The sequence below is a fragment of the Somniosus microcephalus genome, chromosome 2 (genome assembly GCF_052327205.1).
Source record: "Somniosus microcephalus isolate GS21.2 chromosome 2, FLI_Smic_1.0, whole genome shotgun sequence".
NCBI lineage: Eukaryota > Metazoa > Chordata > Chondrichthyes > Squaliformes > Somniosidae > Somniosus > Somniosus microcephalus.
In genome coordinates this window covers 272,241,494-272,264,807 of record NC_140988.1, presented here as the reverse complement: position 1 = coordinate 272,264,807, position 23,314 = coordinate 272,241,494, and the positions used below count along the sequence as shown (strand labels likewise).

At 45.8% G+C, this 23,314-nt stretch overlaps 1 protein-coding gene across 2 annotated transcripts in view; it reads right to left on the bottom strand.

The window, feature by feature from the left end:
- Positions 1–8,785: 8,785 nt before the first annotated feature.
- Positions 8,786–23,314, bottom strand: part of cspg4ba (chondroitin sulfate proteoglycan 4ba) — a 186,542-nt gene continuing 172,013 nt past the window's right edge. For both annotated transcript variants that reach the window (XM_085972375.1, XM_085972385.1), the window contains exons 9-10: positions 15,049–15,226; positions 8,786–14,431 (exon numbers count right to left, since the gene is read on the bottom strand). In XM_085972375.1, the coding sequence (XP_085828501.1) occupies positions 12,384–14,431; positions 15,049–15,226 (2,226 nt within the window). In that variant the 3' untranslated portion in view covers positions 8,786–12,383. The remainder of the gene's footprint in view (positions 14,432–15,048; positions 15,227–23,314) is intronic.

The window sequence follows — 23,314 nt, the reverse complement described above, 5'->3', positions numbered from 1 at the left end:
GTCTGGGCCAGAAGCCTGGGACTGGAGTTGCGCTGCTGGCTGTTGGAGAAGCCTAGGCCTCGGGCCCCTGCACTGACATGGCAAGTGGTGGGGTAGCAAGGGGTGGGGAAACATGAAATTTAAAGTACTTATAAAACATTTTTGGTAAATTCTTCTATAATACACTTTAGAACCTCACCAATCTTTTTATTAAAAAAGGGGTCCTCACCTCTGTGTGTTGTATCACAAACAATGGCCGCCGCTTGCTTTTCAGTTGGAAAGATTAGGCCCTGCCCACACAGCTAATTGTCTGTCTCGGTCACCAGGACCCGATTGGGAGCACAGAAGCCCCACCCACTCTATGTTCCTGTACTAAGATGGCCGCGCATGCACTCTGTTACACACTGAATCAAAATGGCGTCGCACTGAAACTTTTCACCCTCCTTGACAAAGATGGCTGCCGTTAACCTGTGGCTGTCAGCAGAAGAAATTTCCTCAGCTGCAAGCACAGGATCTTCAGATTATTATTCAGGGCTTGCAACCTGCCCCAGTTGCTTATGAAGCCTCCCCACCTGCTGACCCCGGGAATGGAGCTGAGGCAGCACACCCTCTCCCCTCTGCCAGTGTTTGGCTTTGTCTAGGCCTGGAGCCTGGGACTAGAGTTGCGCTGCTGGCAGTTCGAGAACCCTAGGCCCCGGGCCTGGAAAAACGGTGAAAGGTAGGAAAATTATAGACGTTAGAGAAAAGATTTACAAATTAATTAACTTTAAAAAAAAACAATTTGTGTTTTAAAAGCAACTTTTTTTTTTGCTGGAAATGTAGATTTGAAAAGAAACACGCAGAAAGCGGGAAAAAGAAATGAAAAGTTTGGAATCAAGATGGCGGCGACTCACCTCGGTTCAGAACGATAAGGCCCACCCACACATGCACCGATTGGTCGACCGTCAGGTCACCAAAGCGTAGGATTGGTCAATCATCCCGTCACTCGACTCTAGGAGGGCTCGCCCGCACGCGCCAGGAACCCGCCCCCGCCACGCAGCGATTGGTCGACTGTCGGGTCACTCGACCGTACGATTGGTCGACCTTAATGTCACTCTATTGCTAATGAGCGGATAATGAGTGGAATTTTGAACGTTTTTTGGATACCGCGGGCGCAATTTTTGTCCGGCCAAAACGTAAATACGCTTATGACGGTTCTGGAATTGTAAGCTTTCTTTTGATGTAACGCACGTGTAGGTACGCTCTATAACTTTAGAGTGTATAGCCGGACAGACACACCGAAGGACAGACAGACAGACAGACAGACGTATCCTTTTATATATATAGATAAAAAAATAGATATGATGTCAAATTATTACAAAATTACATTTCACTGAACAGATTTATGCAATTCCTTTATTTAAAAACATATAAAAGATAATTATAAGCTCGTGTTCTTAAAAAATTACAGGACAAGATGAAATCCATATTTAAGTTGTACATGAAGACACATTCCAAACAACAACTGCAAAATTACACTGACTAAATATATTGAATGAGAAGGTGATGAAAAGTAAATATCCTTTTGTCTGGTAGACATAGCAAAAAATGGTAACTGTGACCTTGATTCAAGGCTTTGTTTGATGTTCAAAGGAAAGAAAGAAGTGTACATATCAATTTGTGAGGTAACTCATTCTTAGGATTGATTTCCAGCCAGCAAGTCTATGTTGCTTACAAATAATACAAGTCCAATTCTGTAAGAAATCTGATATATTCGAGTGCCAATTCAAACAGCTTCATTGACCCAGATTGCTGAAAGCATCAAATGAACCAAGTAAAATACTAGTAAGTCACTGACCACCATTCGGGATGGTGCAGAGATGTACATAAGCCATTGGAATTTCAGAAAGATAAATAAGATTTTTTTTAAATCACCTTAGAATATATACTATATAGCTGAAGTGCTCGGCGGTGCTGAGGGGATTTTTGAGGGAATGTTGTTGTTGGAAGAGAGAGAGAGAGCGACTGGGGGGAAGAGAGAGAGAGCGAGCGACTGGGGGGAAGAGAGAGCGAGCGACTGGGGGGGAGAGAGAGAGAGCGAGTAACTGGGGGGGAGAGAGAGAGAGCGAGCGACTGGGGGGGAGAGAGAGAGAGCGAGCGACTGGGGGGGAGAAGAGAGAGAGCGAGCGACTGGGGGGCAAGAGAGAGAGAGAGCGACTGGGGGGGGAAGAGAGAGAGAGACTGGGGGGAAGAGAGAGAGAGCGAGCGACTGGGGGGAAGAGAGAGAGCGACTGGGGGAAGAGAGAGAGCGACTGGGGGGAAGAGAGAGAGCGACGGGGGGGAAGAGAGAGAGCGACTGGGGGGAAGAGAGAGAGCGACGGGGGGAAGAGAGAGAGCGACTGGGGGGAAGAGAGAGAGCGACTGGGGGGAAGAGAGAGAGCGACTGGGGGGAAGAGAGAGAGCGACTGGGGGGAAGAGAGAGAGAGCGACTGGGGGGAAGAGAGAGAGCGACTGGGGGGGAGAGAGAGCGACTGGGGGGGAAGAGAGAGAGCGACTGGGGGGGAAGAGAGAGAGCGACTGGGGGGAAGAGAGAGCGACTGGGGGGAAGAGTGAGTGACGGGGGGAAGAGAGAGAGCGACTGGGGGGAAGAGAGAGAGCGACTGGGGGGAAGAGAGAGAGCGACTGGAAGAGAGAGTGACTGGGGGGAAGAGAGAGCGACTGGGGGGAAGAGAGAGCGACTGGGGGGAAGAGAGAGCGACTGGGGGGAAGAGAGAGCGCGACTGGGCGTAAGAGAGAGAGCGACTGGGGGTAGAGAGCGACTGGGGGGAAGAGAGAGAGCAACGGGGGGAAGAGAAAGAGCGACTGGGGGGAAGAGGAGGGGGGGAGGGGAGGGGGGAGGGGCGGGAGGGGAAGCGGGGGGGGAGGGAGGGGGGAGGGAGTCCCCGAGCCCCGCCCTCCCGAGGCCCGATCTCCGGAGCCCCACGCCCCAATCTCCCAAGCGGCGATCTCCAGAGGCCCGATCTCCCGAGGCCCGATCTTCCCCCCCCCCCCGCCCGATCTCCCGAGCCCCGCCCGAGCCGGCTTCAAGAGCAGAGAGACGCCACTGCGCAACCTACCGCGTGAGGCCCGGCCGGACTCAAGTCGTGCGCGCTGACTCCTGCCCCACCCGCCTTTACTAACATGGCGGCGGTGGCGACGCTCGGCTCAGGCCCGCCCCCTCCAGCCTTCACAAAGATGGCGGCAATCGCGAGCCGCTTGTTCAGCGTGACGGGAGGTGCCTAGCTCGGGCGTGGCTGGGCAACAGAGGCCCAGGCTTACAGGCCTGGAAAAACGGTTAAAGGTAGGAAAATTCTAGATATTACAGAAAAGATTTACAAATTAATTAACTTTTTTTAAAAACAATTTGTGTTTTAAAAGCAACTTTTTTTTTGCTGGAAATGTAGATTTGAAAAGAAACACGCAGAAAGCGGGAAAAAGAAATGAAAAGTTTGGAATCAAGATGGCAGCGACTCACCTCGGTTCAGAACGATAAGGCCCACCCACACACGCACCGATTGGTCGACCGTCAGGTCACCGAAGCGTAGGATTGGTCAATCATCCCGTCACTCGACTCTAGGAGGGCTCGCCGCAAGCGCCAGGAACCCGCCCCCGCCATGCAGCGATTGGTCGACCGCCGGGTCGCTCGACCGTATGATTGGTCGACCTCGACGTCACTCGATGCTAATGAGCGGCTAATGAGCGGAATGTTGAACGTTTTTTGGATACCGCGGGCGCAATTTTTGTCTGGCCGAAACGTAAATACGCTTATGACGGTTCTGGAATTGTAAGCTTTCTTTCGATGTAACACACGTGTAGGTACGCTCTATAACTTTCGAGTTTATTCAATACAGACAGACAGACAGATCGACCGCTTATATATATATATAGATTTTGCATTATTTACACAGTTAAGGATTATGATAGGTTTAAAGTGCTGCTTTTATTAGAAGTTCAACAAATCTAGTTTTGGAATCTTCAGCCATCAGAGGCAACACCTTTCTGCTAATAAAGCCTGATTCTCAAACTGCTGCAGCTTGCATTTAGTTTGTATAATTATGCATTTTGCATCTGCTCATTTTGTGTACACTGGTGAATGTATAGCAATAATTAGTCATTTATGGGCTGCATCTTAAATTGAGATCTGCAGATTTTCTTAAGAAGCATGCATGAAGTGTGCAGCAGAGCCAAACCTCCCCAGGAAAACCAAGCAATTCCATTAATATTCTAATGTAAGAAATCACACAACACCAGGTTATAGTCCAACAGCTTTATTTGAAATCACAAGCTTTCGGAGCGCTGCTCCTTCGTCACCTGACGAAGGAGCAGCGCTCCGAAAGCTTGTGATTTCAAATAAAGCTGTTGGACTATAACCTGGTGTTGTGTGATTTCTTACATTTGTCGACCCCAGTCCAACACCAGCATCTCCACACCATTAATATTCTAGACTAAGCTCTTACCTACCAAAAATATTATATGGCGGTTGGTTTAGACTTCAGCCTCTAGTCCTCAAGACATGAGGGTAGATTTTCCGATACAGGTACAATTTATTCTTGGATTGTTAGAAAAGCTCACCTGAAGTGGAATGTGCCTGTGTGTCATCTTACCACCATTTTGCACAGCTCCTATTTAATTGTGCAGGGAGTACAATAGTGGTGGGAGTAGAAAACTGCATGTAGGTGAAATTTAAAACGTTTTGAATAATTAAAGGAAAGGGTCAAACTAGGTGGACATAAATTCTTGGCACCTGAGAAAAGCCTCAAAAGGTATTGCAACTCATTAGAAACCTTTGCCATGGCTCAAGGGGAAGCCAGGAACTGATGGGCAAAAATGAAGAGAAAGGAATCCCAAGGCATGAGTCTGAAGGCAACTAGTGGAGCAGTTCATCATCCAAATCACTGTTTGGTGGCTGTTGAAGTGATTGGCAGTGCACAGGACCACCCTCACAGGTGAGCATTACAGTATGCATGAAAGGAGATGGAAGCAGGTTTGAGGCCTCAGCTGATCGGTACTGTCACTGACTGTATCAGCTGTAAGTGTCCTTGCAGCATATGAACCAGCCATGACTGGCTCACTGCTCAGCAGCAGGTGCGTGTGCCAAGGTCTGAAGATATCATTATGATCTAGGCATGTGCGGTCAATATGGTTATGCTGGCTGATCACCCTGGCATGCTTTCTTTCATGCAGTAGCACTTAAAGCATGGAGCGAGCCTTTGGCTTAGTGGTGGCATTCCCGCCTCCGAGTCAGAAGGTGCAGGGTTTGAATCCTGCTCCAGACAGCAAGTGGAGACCAGAGCTCCAGCTCTGAATTCTGGGTTGACAGGTGGGGATACCCGTGTCTGGTGGGTGTGAATGTCCCCCCCCCGCTCATTGTGTGGGTTGTGGGATCCCACAAAACCCTTCCACCATATAGTACTAACTACCCTATCGGCTGGTGTAGGATGGTTACTGCCATGGACGGAGCACTCACGTCATGTCCTGTCAGACTGATAATCAGCCTGCAAATCCTTCCACTACTTCACACTCTTCTCCAAGAGAATGATAACTTAATCCATACTGTGATTGGGATGCCTCCAAAGAATCATCTAGCATAGTGGTTGGTCAGGCTTTCACATGTCATTTTCATGCCATTGGATCTGCTATGGGCGCCTTCCTCGGGAACTGCCAAAGCACGGTAGGTGCACCTGTCTCTAGATGTGGATGCGTAGGTATAACAGATGGGCACAGAATACACTGGTGTTGCCTAAAATGCCTGGCATCTTTCTGTAGATCCACCTCTTCCTGTAAAAAGATGCGTAATTTTGCTGGGATACAGTTCAACGGGTGCCAGTTGCCCTCCAGAACCTCAAGCCTCAGGGGTGTGGTGCTTAACACAGCTCAAGTGACAGAAACTAGGGCCTTCTGGTCTGTATGCCGTAGTATCACACCACATATCACAGTTACCTATTAAGCCATTGGAAGAATAATTCTAACTCTAATAAAAAAACTGGTCTTCTCATAAGCAATCCTCCTCTCATCTCTAGCTTTCAAACTTTCTTCCCTGAATAATCTTTCTTCGCTTTGTTTCATCAATATTCCTATGGTTATTACTCCTCTGAATCCTTTCCATTTGGTTTGAAATGTGCTGCTCTATATGCTCTTCACCCTCCTGATTCCTGACTGCATTGAAATCAAGGTTCATTGCATCATCTTCTACTTTAACTCATTCTCTCCCTGGACCACAAAACTTTCAAACCCCTTACTTCCTGAAGTCTTCTCCATGTCCTACAATCGATTTGGATGTTAAAATCCAAGCTTGATGTCGCCTAACCACTACTTTAAGTTACTTATGTCTTCCCTCCTACTCGTTTTAACCTTGTGGTGTCCTGAACTATAGGCCTTGTCCTTTCAGATAAAATGTAAGAACATCAGACTGAGACATATTGTATATTAAACTGTTTAACTGTATCCAATGAGTTACATGGCCATTACCTGTACTTACACTAGGATGTTCCCTAATTATTAATCAAATGATTACTCTCCGCTTGTGGCAAAGCAACAAGCTCTGTGGTGAAAAGCAGGTTACCGTCTTTGCACTATATATATGTACTAGCTGGGGGTGCCCGGCGGTGCCGAGGCTTTTTTGAGGGCATGTTGTTGTTGGAAGAGAGAGAGAGAGCGAGAGACTGGGGGGAAGAGAGAGAGCGAGAGACTGGGGGGAAGAGAGAGAGCGAGAGACTGGGGGGAAGAGAGAGAGCGAGAGACTGGGGGGAAGAGAGAGAGCGAGAGACTGGGGGGAGGAGAGAGCGAGAGACTGGGGGGAAGAGAGAGAGCGAGAGACTGGGAGGAAGAGAGAGAGCGAGAGACTGGGAGGAAGAGAGAGAGCGAGAGACTGGGGGGGAAGAGAGAGAGCGAGAGACGGGGGGGAAGAGCGTGAGACTGGGGGGGGAAGAGAGAGCGTGAGGCTGGGGGGAAGAGAGAGAGCGAGAGACTGGGGGAAGAGAGAGAGCGAGAGACTGGGGGGAAGAGAGCAACTGGGAGGGAAGGGGGTGGGAGGGGGGAGGGGGAAGGGGGAGGAAGGGGAAGGGGGCGGGAGGGAGGTAGGGAAGGGGGGGAAGCCCGGCGTTGCCAAGGCTTTTTTGTAAAACGGCAGTTTACAGGGCCGCGCGGTTTACGGCCGGCCGCTGCCGCTCCCCCGCTCTGTGTCTTGGGCCGAGCAGTTGTGAGGCCCGGCCCGAGTGACCCCAACTCACCGCCCGCTCCGGCGGGCCGGGAGCGGGATACTTTGCCAGAGCCGTACTGTGGGGGTTTGTTGTGCTGGTGCTGTCGGTATTTAAAAAATGGCGGCGACGTTTCGGGAGGCTGCAGTATTAGGCACGCCCACACATGGAATGAAACGCCCCCCGTGATGCAAGAGAGAGAGAGAGACTGGGGGGAGACGAGAGAGAGAGAGAGGGAAGGAGAGAGGGAGGGAAGGAGAGAGAGAGGGAGGGAAGGAGAGAGAGAGGGAAGGAGAGAGAGACAGAGAGAGAGAGGGAAGGAGAGAGACAGAGAGAGGGAAGGAGAGAGAGAGAGAGGGAAGGAGAGAGAGACAGACAGAGACAGAGGGAAGGAGAGAGAGAGAGACTGGGGGGAGAGAAAAAGAGTAGAGAGACTGGGGGGAGAGAGAGAGACTGGGGAGAGAGACGGGGAGAGAGCGAGATTGGGGAGAGAGAGAGAGACGGGGAAGGGAGAGAGACTGGGAAGAGAGAGAGGTAGAGAGACTGGGAGATGAGAGAGAGAGATAGAGAGACGGGGAGCGAGAGAGAGATTGGGGGAGAGAGAGAGAGACTGGAGGAGGGAGAGACTGGAGGAGAGAGATGGAGAGAGAGAGACTGGGAGAGAGAGACTGGAGGAGGGAGAGTCTGGAGGAGAGAGAGACTGGGAGACTGGGGGAGAGAGAGAGAGACTGAGGATTGAGAGAGAAAGAGAGACGGGGAGAGAGAGAGAGAAACTGGGGGAGAGAGAGAGAGAGACTGGGGGAAGAGATAGAGAGACTGGGAGACAGAGAGAGAGATAAAGAGACGGGGAGAGAGAGAGAGATTGGGGGGAGAGAGAGGGAGAGGGCTAGAAATTCGGTGTCGCCCTGTTTGGAGAGGGAAGGAGAGAGAGACAGAGAGAGAGAGGGAAGGAGAGAGAGACAGAGAGAGACAGAGAGAGGGAAGGACAGGGAGACAGAGAGAGGGAAGGAGAGAGAGACAGAGAGAGGGAAGGAGAGAGAGGGAAGGAGAGAGGGAGAGAGAGAGAGTGAAGGAGAGAGAGACAGACAGAGACAGAGAGGGAAGCAGAGAGAGAGACTGGGGGGAGAGAGAGAGAGACGGGGAGAGAGAAAGAGTAGAGAGACTGGGGGAGAGAGAGAGAGACGGGTAGAGAGAGAGAGACTGGGGAGATAGAGAGAGAGACTGAGGGGGGAGAGAGATAGCGACTGAGGGGGAGAGAGAGAGACTGGGGTAGAGAGAGACAGGGGAGAGAGCGAGAGTGGAGAGACTGGGGGGAGAGAGAGGAGAGAGAGAGACTGGGGGAGAGAGAGAGAGAGAGAGACCAGGGGGGAAGAGAGAGACTGGGGGAGAGAGAGAGCAACTGAGGGGGGAGAGAGAGGGAGAGACTGGGGGAGAGAGAGAGACGGGGAACGAGAGAGAGATTGGGGGGAGAGAGAGACTGGAGGAGAGAGAGAGACAGAGAGAGAGATAAAGAGCTTTGGCAATATGGTTCTCTGTAAACTTTCATGCCAATAAAGCATTTGAACTGAACTGAACTGAACTGAACTGAGAGACTGGGAGAGAGAGACTGGAGGAGGGAGAGTCTGGAGGAGAGAGACTGGGAGACTGGGGGAGAGAGCGAGACTGGGAGATAGAGAGAGAGAGAGACTGAGGGGGGAGAGAGGGAGAAACTGGGGGAGAGAGAGAGAAACTGGGGGAGAGAGGGAGAGAGACTGGGAGACAGAGAGAGAGATAAAGAGACGGAGAGAGAGGAAGAAGCCCGGCCCGAGTCACCCCAGCTGAGTAGGCTGGGCACAGTGAAAGCATTGATTTCTTTATGACAGCACAAAAACTGCTCTGACATCATAGCAGCTCTTCGACATCACAGTCACTCAATGCTAATGAGGGGATAATGAGTGGAATGTTGAACGTTTTTTGGATACCGCGGGCGCGATTTTTGTCCGGCCGAAACGTAAATACGCCTATGACCGGTCCATAATCGCAAGCTTTCTTTTGATGTAACACACGTGTAGGTACGCTCTATAACTTTTGCGTGTATAGAGAACGGACAGACAGACAGACAGAAGAGCCGCTTTATATCTATAGATGATAGATGATACAATATAATAGTGGCTAAGCACATTTCTTGCTAACTTTGATATTCTCAAAGTAGATAGAAAAATGTACAGTACCAAATTAAATATACCACAAGGGGTGTTACAGGACATACTAACATGTTTCAGTGAATAGTTATAGAATGTAATTTCAAAAACGGTACATGCAAACATCAGAATATTGAGGAATCTGAAAGAACTTCTCTACCTGTAACTCTCAGCTGAAGTTAAAATATCTAGTGCAGTTAAATATAGGATTGCACATAAAGTGGAGTGTGCCAAAATATAAAAGGTGGAATTTGGAAAGGGGAAATGTGTTTTTTTAAATAAAAGCTTGCCTAACAGGGCTCAACTTCCCCAGCCATCCTATGCTGGCCATGGATCGGTAGGCAGATGTCAGCACCTTCCAAACCCGCACCCTCCACCACAAGGGCAGCAGTTGTGTGGGAATACTATCACCTCCAAGTTCCCCTCCAGGTCACACCCCATTCTAACTTGGGTATATATCATTGTTCCTTCATCATCAATGGGTCAAAATCCTGTAATACCCTATCTAAAATCATTGTAGGAGCAGCATCAACAGAAGGACTGCAGCAGTTCAAGAAGAAAGGCCACTGACATCTTCTCAGAGCAATTAGGGATGGATAATAAATAAAAAAAAATCGGCTTTGTCAGTGTTACCCACATCCTAAGGACAAATAAAATAAAACCCTGCTACTAGTACAAGAAATTAATCCATGAATAAAATTGAAAAACAAATGAAAAAAAAAATCAATTTTCTTTGGCAATGTGAAATGGAGGTTACTCAATACGCATTAAATCATGGTAAAGTATTTTGCCGAGCTTTTACATTGTCACATGGGAGGAGTGTTCTCATACAGCACTTGAAATCGAAAGGTCCATCCCTCTCTGTGGCAACAACAACAACAGCTTGTATTTATATAGCGCCTTTAACGTAGTAAAACATCCCAAGGTGCTTCACAGGAACATTATCAAACAAAATTTGACAAGGAACCACATAAGGAGATATTAGGGCAGATGACCAAAAGCTAAGTCAGAGAGGTAGGTTTAAGGAGTGTCTTAAAGGAGGAAAGAGAGGTAGAGAGGTGGAGAGTTTTAGGGAGGGAATTCCAGAGCTTAGGCAGCTGAAGGCATAACTTGAAACAAGTTGAGGAAAGAAACCCCTGTCTTTGCTAATTGTAGCATAAATGTGTGTGTGAAAAAGCGGTGTTTCACCACTTTATACATACGCCTAGTTTTTCCATTAAAATTACTGAAGATAGGAATTTCATCCCCATAATTGATAAAGTAACAAACTTATTCTTTAAATACAGCTGAAAGTAAACTGCCCTCACATATTCTTCATTTTTCAATAGTATGTATTAATCATGTGTTTAAAAATGCCACTTGTATTCCTTTCATCTGAAAGTGAAAAATTTCACATTGGTGCAGAGGTGGATGCTACTTCTGGACATTGTTGAATTGGAATAGAGGGAGTTTTGCTCTGCATTTGATTTGAACTGTACATGGACCTTGGAGTACTTGGTGCTGATACATAGTGATAGAAATTGAGAAAATATTCCATTCCCCAGTCCTGCCCATCCTTTACAAAAGCACATTACAAAAAAACAGCCCCCCCCATAAAAAATGAAGGCGCCAAACTTTTGAAGTGCTTATATTTCATTTTTTGCAGTTATTACAGATAATACCTAGTAAAATTAAAAAACGGAAGCCAGCCTCATGCTTCAATGTTTTTTTCTAAGTCTTCAAAATCAAGTTGACTTAGCCTTAAAATTATTTTTTTTAATTTTCAGCTAATTATCTATATGTGTCTCATAGAATTATCAAGAGTAGTTAAATTAAGTTAATCTAGATTTTGAAAAGGGATCAAATGTAATTTCTTTGGCAACAGGTCTACTGAAAAGGCATAGAATCTAAGGTAAGCAGCATCTGATTTCAAAGCTTCATTGCAAAATGTTAAAATACTGATTTTAAAAAACATTGTATCTAATTAATTTAAAAAAAATATATTTCAAAACTTACTTTAGCCGTGCAAGTTGCAAAGATGCTGAATGGAGTTTCTGTCAGAAGTTTGCCTGTCTTACACTCTATGGGCTGAATTTTAATGGGGAAGATGGGTTGGGGGCAGTGGGTGGGGTGGGGAGAGTTGGGGGGGGGGCACCGAGGTAGTTGGGCAACCCGGGAGAACGGGTTTCCTGCAGGCCCTGCCGATTTTAACGGCAGGGCCTGATTTGAATGGGAAGCCTCTGTTTCCCACCTGCAGCCAGCCAGATTGAAAGGCTGGCTAGTTCTGGGCAGGTAGGCCTGTGGCATGGAGGGATGGAAGGGATTGCATGGGGGCCGGGAGCAGCAAGAAAATTGGGGTGTGGGGGGAGCGGGAAGAAGATCGAAGGGGGCTGGGCCGGGAAGAAGATCGAGGGGGCTGAGAGAGGCAAGAAGATTGGGGGCTGGGAGTGGCAAGATGATCGGGGGCCAGGGGGCAGCGCCGGACCAGGATGTGGGGGGTGGAGGGAGCCAAAGAGGTTCAGGGGCCGGAGGAGCAGCACAGGGAGAGCCAGAGAAACGATGGGAGGCCTCGTGGAGGAAATCAGAGGCCGGGGGTGCGGGGGTGATTGGAGGCCTCGTAGGGGGTCTCCGAATGGGGTGGGCAAGGTAGGGACCCTGGATTCAGGAGGTAAGTGTAAAGGCTCTTACCTCCTGGATCCAGTAGTCCTCGCCTTGCATTAGCTGGCAGGTCTCACGAGGTATGCAAAACCCAACCAGCTAAAGTTAAACACAAAATGGAGCTTAAAAGAGGCATCTAGCCTCATTATAATACTTAAATAGACGACCCACCTCCTGGCAGCGGATTAGCTGCCTGCCCCTGTCCCGCCTCCGTTAAAACTGGAACTGGGCAGGTTGGAGGTGGTTTCAGGATGAGTTTCAGATTTTTCACACTTTAACTACCCCCATGCCCCCAACCCATCTGTTTTTTTAGGTTAAAATTCCCCCCTATAATTCAGCAAGGTTTATAGGTAGAAGCAAATCTCTTGCTTTGTTATACCCAGTACTGATTATGCCTCAAGGTTGGATTGGTTGTGCGACAATGGTGCACCATTTCTGCATCAATCTGATTACAATTATAAAGTAGAGTTGAGGTTTCTTTTGAACTAGTGGCTGTTGTGACCATTTGGTTATGTCTTTCTATCAGTGAAGGACTAGAGGGGCCACCTGTATTAAGGCGGGTGACTGTGACAGCTGGAACTGTCGGGCTCCTCTCTACTGGCTGAAAGCTTGGACTTTTTGTTCCACCATTATTGGGATAATTACTTATCAGAGGTTTGTGCTTTGGTTTTTTCTTCTGTTTTATCAAAATTACAACAATGATGATAATGATGAGTGAAAGTGCTAGAAAAGCTAGGGGTAAAATTATATGAAGAGAGCTGGAAACTTGAATGGGTTGAGCAACAGGCTTTCCGTTGACTGGTTCTATTGTAGTCTGTTTTACAAAGCTTGCCAGAGTCACATCTGGGGCAGAGGCAGAAGTATTACTTTTGTGATTTCCCCAGCGAGATTTGTTTCGCCACCGTGGCACAGTTTTAGTAGGCGTTATAGTGGGCATCTCTGTTTGAGTTCCCAGTGGTAACTGACTTGAAGTAGATGTTGCATTTGATGTATGTGAATTGAGAAGTGGTGGATTTTCATTTAACGTGATGTCTTGTACTTTAGAACCATTAAATGGAATAATGCTGTATAGAAAGGTGCCTTCAGCTGGTTGCACATTATTTGCTGTCAAAACAAATGCAAAGGAGTCATTCAATAAGTCCACTCCAGTCATATTGGCCTCAATCTCAAGCAGTACAAGACCTAGTTCGATGTCTTTCTGAGTAAATATTTTTGCAGCTTCTCTGCGACCTTTGACCATGTGGCTTGGTCTCACTAATCTGCCATAGGTTGGTAATCGTTTTACTTCAAACTTGGGAACACTCCCGGTCTGGTTAGCCAATTTGCTTGCATCCAGCACATCTGTTCCAAGTTGACAAATAGTTCCAGTGGGAATCTTAAAATCTTCTGCCATTTTCAGCAAAGGCCTCACTGTAATGTTAACCACCTGCTCAGACACATTACCTTCAGAAGTCATCACTGTGAACTCAAAAGTATCCTGTGATGCAGAGAGGTTGGTCATGTGATAAGTCAAATGTCCTCTCACAAGGTCTTCCTGCTCAAACAAAGTCACACTTTTGTTTCCAATCAAAATATGTCCAAATTGTGGAGGGCTAGTAATTTCATAACTTATCACTGTAACTTTCCCATTAGTTTCTGCAGCCAAGTGTTCATTAGTGATGGTAGAAATACTTTGCCCCTGTTGAACTTCCAGTTGAGTGTTGTTTATAAGCGTGATCATAATAGGTATAACCTCCAGATTAAACAATTTGTATAATGGCCGGTGTTTACCATCAGTGACACTAAAGTAAAAAACACCAGATGATGAGCTTCCATCTTGAACAAACCAAATTTTACCATCATTGATATCAGCCTGTGTGAAATGCTTGATCGATATATTTAAGTTCTCTGCTGTTGCCACATAGCCATTATTGGGTCCACTGATAATGCTGTATTTGATTTCTTCTGGTAGATTATCTAAATCTACAACATTTATATGGTCTGAATTAAGTACAGCATTGTAACCCTGCACTACCTTCAAACTGGGAGCTTTGGTTTTCAATTCTGGAGGCTGATCATTAATAGGGGTAATGGTAATATTGAACATCTCTTCTACCACCTCACTGTCATTCAAGGGCCTTGATGCAGCTTTGCTCTTTAGGTTTAGCCATGCAGCAAAGGTAAAATTATCCGTAAGACTTTCTGAATTATCATGTAAGTAAGTTATTCCATATTTATTAACAATAAACTGAGAAAAATAGGGTTTCTGCTTGGTAATGTTACGCTCACCAACAACAATCACACCATGGGTAGGCAAAGATATTACTTGATACCATACTTCATACAGCGAGCGTTTGGACTCTGGAAGCTTCACCATTAGGTTTGAAGCATCCAGCTTGAATTTGTCAATTAATATCCTTTCACCTTCTGTAACAACAGCACCTGTTGAGGAAAACAAAGACTGCCTTAAGTAAAACAAACTATGCAGTTAGACTTTACTTTGCATTTATATAGCACCTTTCACACCCTAAGAACAGCCCAGCACAATATGATCTGTGAAGTAGAGTCACTGTTGTTATGTAGCCAAACGTGGCAGCCAATTTGCACACAGCAAGGCCCCACAAATAGCAATGAGATAAATGGCCTGTTTTCGTGGTGTTAACAACTGTATTTCATCAAAGCTACTCATATTTTATCAAATTTTTAAATCCCCTTGGTTTAAATAGTTTCTTATTACTGGAATTGGGGGTGAAAATGGTCTTGGTCTAAATTAGCGATAATGAATCAGCACAAATTTTGATTACAGAAGACCGATTTCACCCCCACTGTATCAGCTCATGAACATTTTATCTTACTAATAATTATAAATAATTGGTTCTGAATTTCCTCAGACTTTCTGCTTCTGGGTCATCGTAGCTTCGAAGTGCGGCAGAAATCTCGTTTATGTGCGAGGAAATTCAGGGCTAAAATTTATTTTAAAAAGTGCAAAACTTCATACTGATGACGTTTGGCAGGCTCTGGTATTTTCATACACTGGAGATGTACTTTGAATATCTCACCTGTATTTGCAAGAAGACGACTGGATCGTTCAGCGTTGTCATATGAGATGGTGATATGAAACTCTCGCGGTTCCAATGAGGCTGGCGGGGAGAACACTATAAACTGAAACGAGTCTTCGGCACTCCAGCCTATGGCCTCAATGTGTGTGTGCTCATATGCAATCAAACCTTCATTCACCTGTAGGAAACAATACAAACGAAAATGCTACATCCAAAGGACAGGCTTAACTTTGATAACTGGAAAGAGTTAATGTAAAAAGTGTAATACTATAGCATATAACATTTATAAGCAACTATACGTAGACACTTTCTAACTGCCAGTCTTTACCTTATCTTCTATGTTACTATTATACATTTACCTGTTTTATTAACTAAATTTACCCATTCATCCCCAATTAAAAATTTATCAGGAAGCATGAGATCAATGCCTAAAAGACAAATTTTGGTATTAAAAGCTCATGAGGATTAGTAAACCTTAATAAGCTTTGGCAAATTTACAGACCTTTATCAGGACTTTGAGAGGAAGGAATAATCACTTCTGCTGTGAGAGATGGCTGGATGGGTAAGTGTGTGACAAGCAAAGTGTGACACCCTAGTCAAAATTCCTAATACAGTACCACCTACAGTCTTAACTGGTACTAAAGACTGTACAATGGGTTTGCCCATTGGAACAAAGTTACCAAAGTTTTCAATGAAACTGTGCCTCATGTAGTGAGTGTAATATATACAGTAATAGATGTAAAATATAGTTGTCATGTGTTTTGATATACATCTTCCTGAGCTAATTAGTGGCTTTAGATTAAATTCATTTAAATTATCTATTTAACTTTTCCTCTATGTCAATTCTCTATATCCCCATTTGTTTAAATTTAAGATAAATTAGCTGCTTGGACTCAATTCTCTAAGTTTTTGTTTGAAGGATACCTAAATTTATTCCCTTTTTAATTAAAAAGGTGTTTGCCTTTGATCCAAATTCTCTCAGATTTTTTTCTGTTTTAATGATTTCCCCTTCCTTTATTTAATCATTGTATCATGAGTTATAGGTAGCAACATGACAATACAGGATTTCAAACAAATTAGAACGTGTTAATAAAAATCCCTGTCAAAATACTTCTTTTCTCCTATGTGCAATGAAAACATAAATGCATTCCTTAAAAATAAGTTTAGGATTTTGTTACACGCAGTACATAAATGAAATGTTATCTAGTTATAGGACCTAATGTAAAAATCAGCCAGTCAAAATGACTTTATAGGGTAGACTGACCTTTGTTTGGTGCCCAAAAAGCACCTAAAAAGTGGGTACAATACACAGGAGCAATGGGCACTAATCATTTGCCCCCACTTTGTACTTTAATATAGAGCTACTTCCAAATTTCCTGTATGGCTTTTCAGGTGGCTGGACCTGACTGGGCATGAAGAGGGTGCACAATTTAATTTACAGGAAACTCTCTGTTAACTGGCAAAATTCAGGAGTAGGTTCAGTTAAGTTTTACTTCATATTAGTGGCAGTTCCTGAATCTGTGGCTGTGTAACTGGGGTTCGTGCACTTGTTGCTAAGCAACAGGGACGCTTGGTCTGTGGCCGGAGTTCCTGCACATGTTGCTAAGCAACAGGGAAGCCTGGATTTGTTGCTGTGTATGGAGCTCTCGTACCTTTTAAACTATACCTCTCTGTAATCCGGACTTTTTGATAAACCGGCACCATGCCGGTCCCGTTGGTGCTGGATAATAAAGAGTTTCCTGTACATCAAATGAACATCTGATGGTTCTGCACCTATACAAACAGTGGGTGCAGATCTTGGGGGGAGGGGGGAGGGAAGGTGTGGGTGGGGAAGACTGCCCCCATATAAACCTGCTGTTACTGTTTCCAGAATTGTTGTGTGGATGCTCTGGTTACTTTGGTGCCAGAATGCCACAAAGTATGAACGGCAAAGCAGCTTCTGGGGATGTTCAAGGTAGGAAAAATGGCTTAACAGTTATATTTTGATCACAAACATTTTTTAAGCCTATTAGTAATGCTGAAGAGAAAAATTATGCCTATTAATTACTACTTGTACAATTATAGTAATATAGTGACTCAGAATGGCTACAGCACCTATACAACATGGTGGAGACTGTTGCTGGAATTTTCAGAGGTAAAAACGGGTAGGTTGGGGGGCGTGGGGGGAAAATGTAAAACCCGATCCCAACCCGCCCACTTTCACCTTTCACTCAGGCGGGACCGGGGGGCGGGCTGGTAATTTAAATATAATGAGGCCTGAAGTCTCTACTTTAACCTGTTTTGCAGGTTTTACTACAGCCGGCTGGGAATCCCAGGCCACGGGATTCACACAGCTCGGGAACCACGTCTGTCAACCTGAGGTGCGAGTTCCGTGGCCATTGCTCCAGCTGATTACTTGACAGCATGGAAAACAAACCAAAATAAAAACATGTTGATTACATCAGCTAACAGATTAATGGAGATTCTGTTCTACTTGAAAAGCTACTGGTAAATGTTAATTCAGAAATTCCTGAAGGGATGCGAGTGCTGAAGGCTCCCCTCCTACCCTGGATGGTGAGGGAAATACATTTTTCACTGGCCATTCTCAGCTGTTGCTTTCCAACAGAACAGTAATTGCTGTGAATTGATCTGCACTGTAAAAAATGATATATACCATTTAAATAAACGTTTGTGTTGTTTCTGGTCAGGCTTTTCTCACAGTATACTGTGATTGTCCAGTTAGAGATTAAATCAAGTCATCAACCGTAACAATTTCATTCTCATCACTCATTTCACTGGTTCAATTTGCTTTCAGTCCCTGAATATGACGAATGTAATTTTTCAGTCTGAGATTTTAGGGTGAATACTGCAGAGGTTCTCCCAATTGTCTATTGTTAACTTCAATGGAAGAGCTGCAGAAATCCCAGAAACACATTGTAAGCACTACTTACACTGTTTGTCAGGGATTCCGCAGCTCTTCTGATGAACTTGCATAAGATTGTAAATCCACCCCTTTACAATTACATTTAAAATCTGCTTTATTTTATATATTACCTATACACACACATCTTTTATTTGTACCAGTTACTGATACAAAGGTCTATAGATTTATGACTAAAGCACCAATAACTTCCCAATTAATGTACTTTTTTATTGTGTTCTTGATCGTATTTGTAGATGGAGTCATATTACTTAATAATTTTATTTAAATATTTCTGTCACTCATATATAACTTTTAATATATTATTGTACAGTAAAGATTCAACACCCACTACGTTAGATTAAACTTAAAATTGAATGTGGCCAGGGTCCCTTTAAGGATCCCAGCTTAAAACACGTCATGAGTGATGTCACCAGACCCGCTCCATCTAATTGTGTCGGGTAACGCTCTGGGCAGGCTTAATTGGCCCCATTAAGGTAAGTTCATTCTGTACAGCGGGATGGAGCCAGCAGCGGGGTCGGAACCCGCCAAGGAAAATTCCGGCCAAACTGTCCCAGGACAGTGCTGGTATAGGAAAATCTACCTTGTATTTATTAAGTAGAATAACAAAATACAGCCAAAGTTACCTATGCTTGTTAAGGCTGCAGTAAAAATTTGACTCTGGAGGTTTCTGGCACACAGAAAAAAAAAGGAAATACTGTATTGTGATGTAAGTGGTCAAACAAATTCCCATAGCATAAATATATGTGGATAAGTCATGCAGTCCGGATGGGATGCATCCTAGGTTGTGCTGGCCACAATCTTCCAATCCTCCTTACATACAGGGGTGGTGCTAAAGGATTACAAATGCTACACCCTTGTTCAAAAAAGGGGAGGAGGATAAACCTGGCAATTACAGGCCAGTCAGTTTAAATTCGGTGGTGGGAAGCCTTCAGAAACATAATCCGGGAGAAAATTAACAGTCACTTGGAAAAGCATGGACTAATAAAGGAGAGCCAGCACAGGTTTTTTAAGGGAAAATCGTGTTTGACTAACTTGATTTGAGTTTTTTGATGAGGTAACAGAGAGGGTGGATGAGGGCAGTGCAGTTGATGTGTATATGGACTTCCAAAAGGCATTTGATAAAGTACCATATTTTAGACTTGTTAGCAAAATTGAAGCCCATGGGATAAAAGGGGCAGTAGCGCATGGATACAAACTGGCTAAGGGATAGAAAACAGAGTTGTGGTGAATGGCTATTTTTTGGACTGGAGGGAGGTATACAGTGGCATTCCTCAAGGTTCAGTACTAGGACCACTGCTGTTTTTGATATACATTAATGATGCAGATGACACAAAACTTGTAAGTGTAGTGAACAGTGAGGAAAATAATAATAGACTTCAAGAGGACATTGACAGACTGGTGGAATAGGCAGACACGTGGCAGATGAAATTCAATGCAGAACAGTGCAAGGAAACATTTTGGTAGAAAGAATGAGGAGAGACCATACATACTAGATGGCACAATTTTAAATGGCTGCAAGAAGAGAGACATCTGGGGATATTTGTGCACAAATCTTTGAAGATGGAAGGACAGGTTAACAAAGCAGTTAATAAAGCATATGAGATCCTGAGCTTTATAAATAGAGACATAGGGCTGGATTTTCATTCAGGTGCGGGTTGGTGTTGTGTAATCCACATTTCGTGTTATCCACATGAATCTAAATGGATGTGGGAGATTGATGCAATTTTAACTTAATTGTCCAATTGATTTCCAACGTGTGGGAACCCTTGGCAAATGAGTTTCTCCTGACTGAAAGTTGCCTCCGATGACGTCATCATTGCCGCTGCATTTAAGGTCTACAGCAAGCCTTGCTTCTTCTGCAGACTGCCAAGCTTTTTGACTGTGGAGTGAGAGGGACCTGGAGGCACCATGAGCAGCGGGAGACCCAGATCAGCTCCTCGTTTTGACGAGGTGGCCTTGCAGGCTTTAGTAGATAGGGCTGCAGCCAACAGGGAGGTGCTCTTCCCTTCTACAGGGAGGAAGAGCCCTCCCAAGCAGACCAAGGCAGTGTGGATGCAGGTGGCTGAGGAGGTCAACTCCTTGGGAGTCACCCGCAGAACTTGGATTCAGTGCCACAAGAGATTTCATGACCTTCTCCGCACTGGAAAAGTGAGTATGATTTTCCCATCACCCTCAATCTAATCCCCATTGCCTTTCCTCACCAGCACTCAGCTTCAGCAATCTCTTCCTCCACATCCCACTTGACACTGACATCCATGCACCCTTATCCATTCCCTTTCTCTCTATGGTCACATTCACATAACTATTCGACTATGCTGCCCTCACACTCCCTATCACTCTGATGCTTTGCAAACAACTGACAACACACAGGGAGGGCCCTTGGTCTTGCCACCTCACTCCATCTTTGTCTCCTTCTAAGTGTCGATGCTATGGAACCTCTATACTCCTTCATTCTCTTTGTTGCAGCATTGCGCAGATGTCACTCACTACCTCTCGCGAAAGTCGGAACCGCCTTTGGCACTGCTGCTCAGACATGTTGAGGTAGCTGACCCTGTTTCTGTAGACCCTGTTTGGGGGGTATCTCATGCGCCGACGGGCTTCCAAGCGCTGGCCCCTTCTGGCCTGTGCAGCTTCAGGTGGGTGAGCAGCAGCTTGGCGCTCCTGCTGTTGGTGCTGCTGTTGTTCCTGGTTCTGCTGGTGCCGCGGCTGGTGCTCGAGCTCATCTAATGCCCAGAAGGGAAGGAAATAAATGGCTCCCATGCTTTTGGTATATGCCTCAGTTGAGGAAGCGCTCAGTGAGGGTGGCGAGAGGGGTTTCCCAGGAGGTCACACTGGAGATAGGTGTCAGGCTCCAAACTTCCACAGCTATGGTTATGCCTTCTAAAAGTTCCCCCAGACCTGAGACAACAAAGTCCTGCCACCTGCAAATGATATGATGGCTGATCAAATCTCCTCTTTAATGGTTGACCTGCAGCTGATAGTCAGCAATCCAATAGTGCTCCCGCCAGGTTTCACCATCGTGTTTCCCACCAGGCGTGTTTTGCGTGGGAAAAGGGTTAAATTCGTAAGGGCCTTTCAAAATAGGATTATAGAGGCTATTTAGTGCTTGTTAAGGGCCTTAATGACCTATCCTGCCTGTTGGAGGCGGGACGGAGTCGGGACTATTAGACACGACTGAGGTAAAGTTGCTCGGAGTCGGGAACCAGGTGGGGGGGGCGGGGGGTCCCCCGACCTCCAGTTTTCGCAATTTTAATCCCCCACACGCCTCCACGGCCCAATGAAAATCCTGGCCATAGAGTACAAAAGCAAGGAAGTTATGCTAAACCTATATAAAACACTAGTTCGACCCCAGCTGGAGTATTGTGTGCAGTTCTGGGCACCACACTTCAGGAAGGATATGAAAGTTTTGGAGTGGGTACAGAAGAGATTTACTAGAATTGTTCCAGGGATGAGGGAATAGAGTTATGTGGATAGACTAGAGAGGCTGGGGTTGTTTACCTTGGAGCAGACTAAGGCTAAGAGAAGATTTGATAGAGGTATTTAAAATCATGAAGGGTTCAGATAGAGTAAATAAAGAGAAACTGTTTCTAATGGCTGAAGGGTCGATAATGAGAGGGCAAAGATTGAAGGTGATTGGCAACCAGAGGCGACACGAGGGAAAACTTTTTATGCAACGAGTGGGTTGATTTGGAATGCACTGCCTGATTCAATAGTAGCCTTAAAAATGGAATTGGATAAACACTTGAAAGAGAAAAAAATGCAGGGTTATGGGGAAAGATTGGGGGAGTGGGACTAACTGGATCGCTCTTTCAAATGGCCAGCGCAGACTCGATGGGCCGAATGGCCTCCTTCTGCACTGTACTATTCTATGAAACGATGTTCCAACACCCATAGTTCAGTAAGTGATGGTTAACTCTGCATTTGAGCCTCTGTGTGCAGGTAATCAGAATTCAAAGGGGCAGCATTCCAAAAGCAGAAGTGGTGGAGAGCTTTACTGCTATGTAGAGGTTTTCTGCTTTGACATACAAGGGTAATGTGGAACTGCAGCAGTTCCTTTGCTCCTGGCATAACTCTGGAAGTTTATTTTAACCACCAGTATCATCTATGGTATTTAACCAGTCATAATCTTGTAGCAAACTGACAGTCCAACTATACCTCTCTGGTACTATGAAGAACGGACTCTGACATGAAGCACTTCAAGACCACTAGTCTGCATATCTCTGGGCTGTATTGTGTCAGCAGTTAGATAAGTTTTGTAAAACTAGGGCCAGAATTTTAATCGGGAGGCAGGTTGCCGAATTTAACTACAGGTCCTGATTTGCATTTGAAACCTCTGTTTCCCACCCTGTCTGTGGGTGGGTAGGCCTGTGGCACTAGGCTGCAAAGAGGAGGGAGGTAGGGATCGAGTGGTGGTTGGACTCGAGCATCGGGGGCTGGCGGGCGGTGGGTAGTGAGAGAATATCGGGGACCGGCATCAAGAGATTGGGGGGCGGGGCGGGAGAGAACGGGGCTGGCATCAAGGGATCGGGGGGACGGGGCGGGAAAACGGAGCCGGCAGCAAGGGATCAGGGGCGCGGCGGGAGAGAACGGGGCCGGCATCAAGGGATCGGGGTGGGAGGGAGAGAACATCAAGGGGACTGGAGAACGATCAGGCGGAAGGAGGCTGGGAAGGCGATTGGAGTCCTAGTGGGGGGGGCAAATCTAAGGGCTGGGGAGGGGGTTCGGTGGCCTCGTGGAGGTCTTCGATCGCGGGGGGGGGGGGGGGTGTTAGGCAGGGACACTGGATCCAGGAGGCTAGTGTAAAGTCACGTACCTCCTGGATCCAGCAGGCCTCACCTTCCATTAGCTGTCAGGTTTCCCGAGGCCTGCAAACCCGATCAGCCAGAGTTAAATTTAAAATGGTGGTTAAATCTGAAGCAGCCAGCCTCATTTTAATATTTAAATAGGCGACCCGCCTCCTGGGAGTGAGTTGGCTGCCCCTCCCCCACCCATTAAAACCGAAAGTGGCGGGTTGGAGGCGGGTTCTGGTCGGGATTCAGTTTTTTTAACACTTTAACTTCCCACCCAACCCAAACCCACCCGTTTTTTGGGGTTAAAATTCGCCTCTATATCTTTGCCCTTCAGGAAAAAAATAGAAGACTTGCATTTATGTAGCACCTTTCACAACCTCAGAACATCCCAAAGCACTTAACAGCAAATTAAATTCTTTTAAGTGTAGTCACTGTTATAATGCAGGTAATCCCACAAACTGTAATGACATAAGTAATCAGATAATCTGTTTTGGTGATGGTGATTGATGGATAAATATTGTCCACAACATCGGCAGAAATCCCCAGCTCTTCT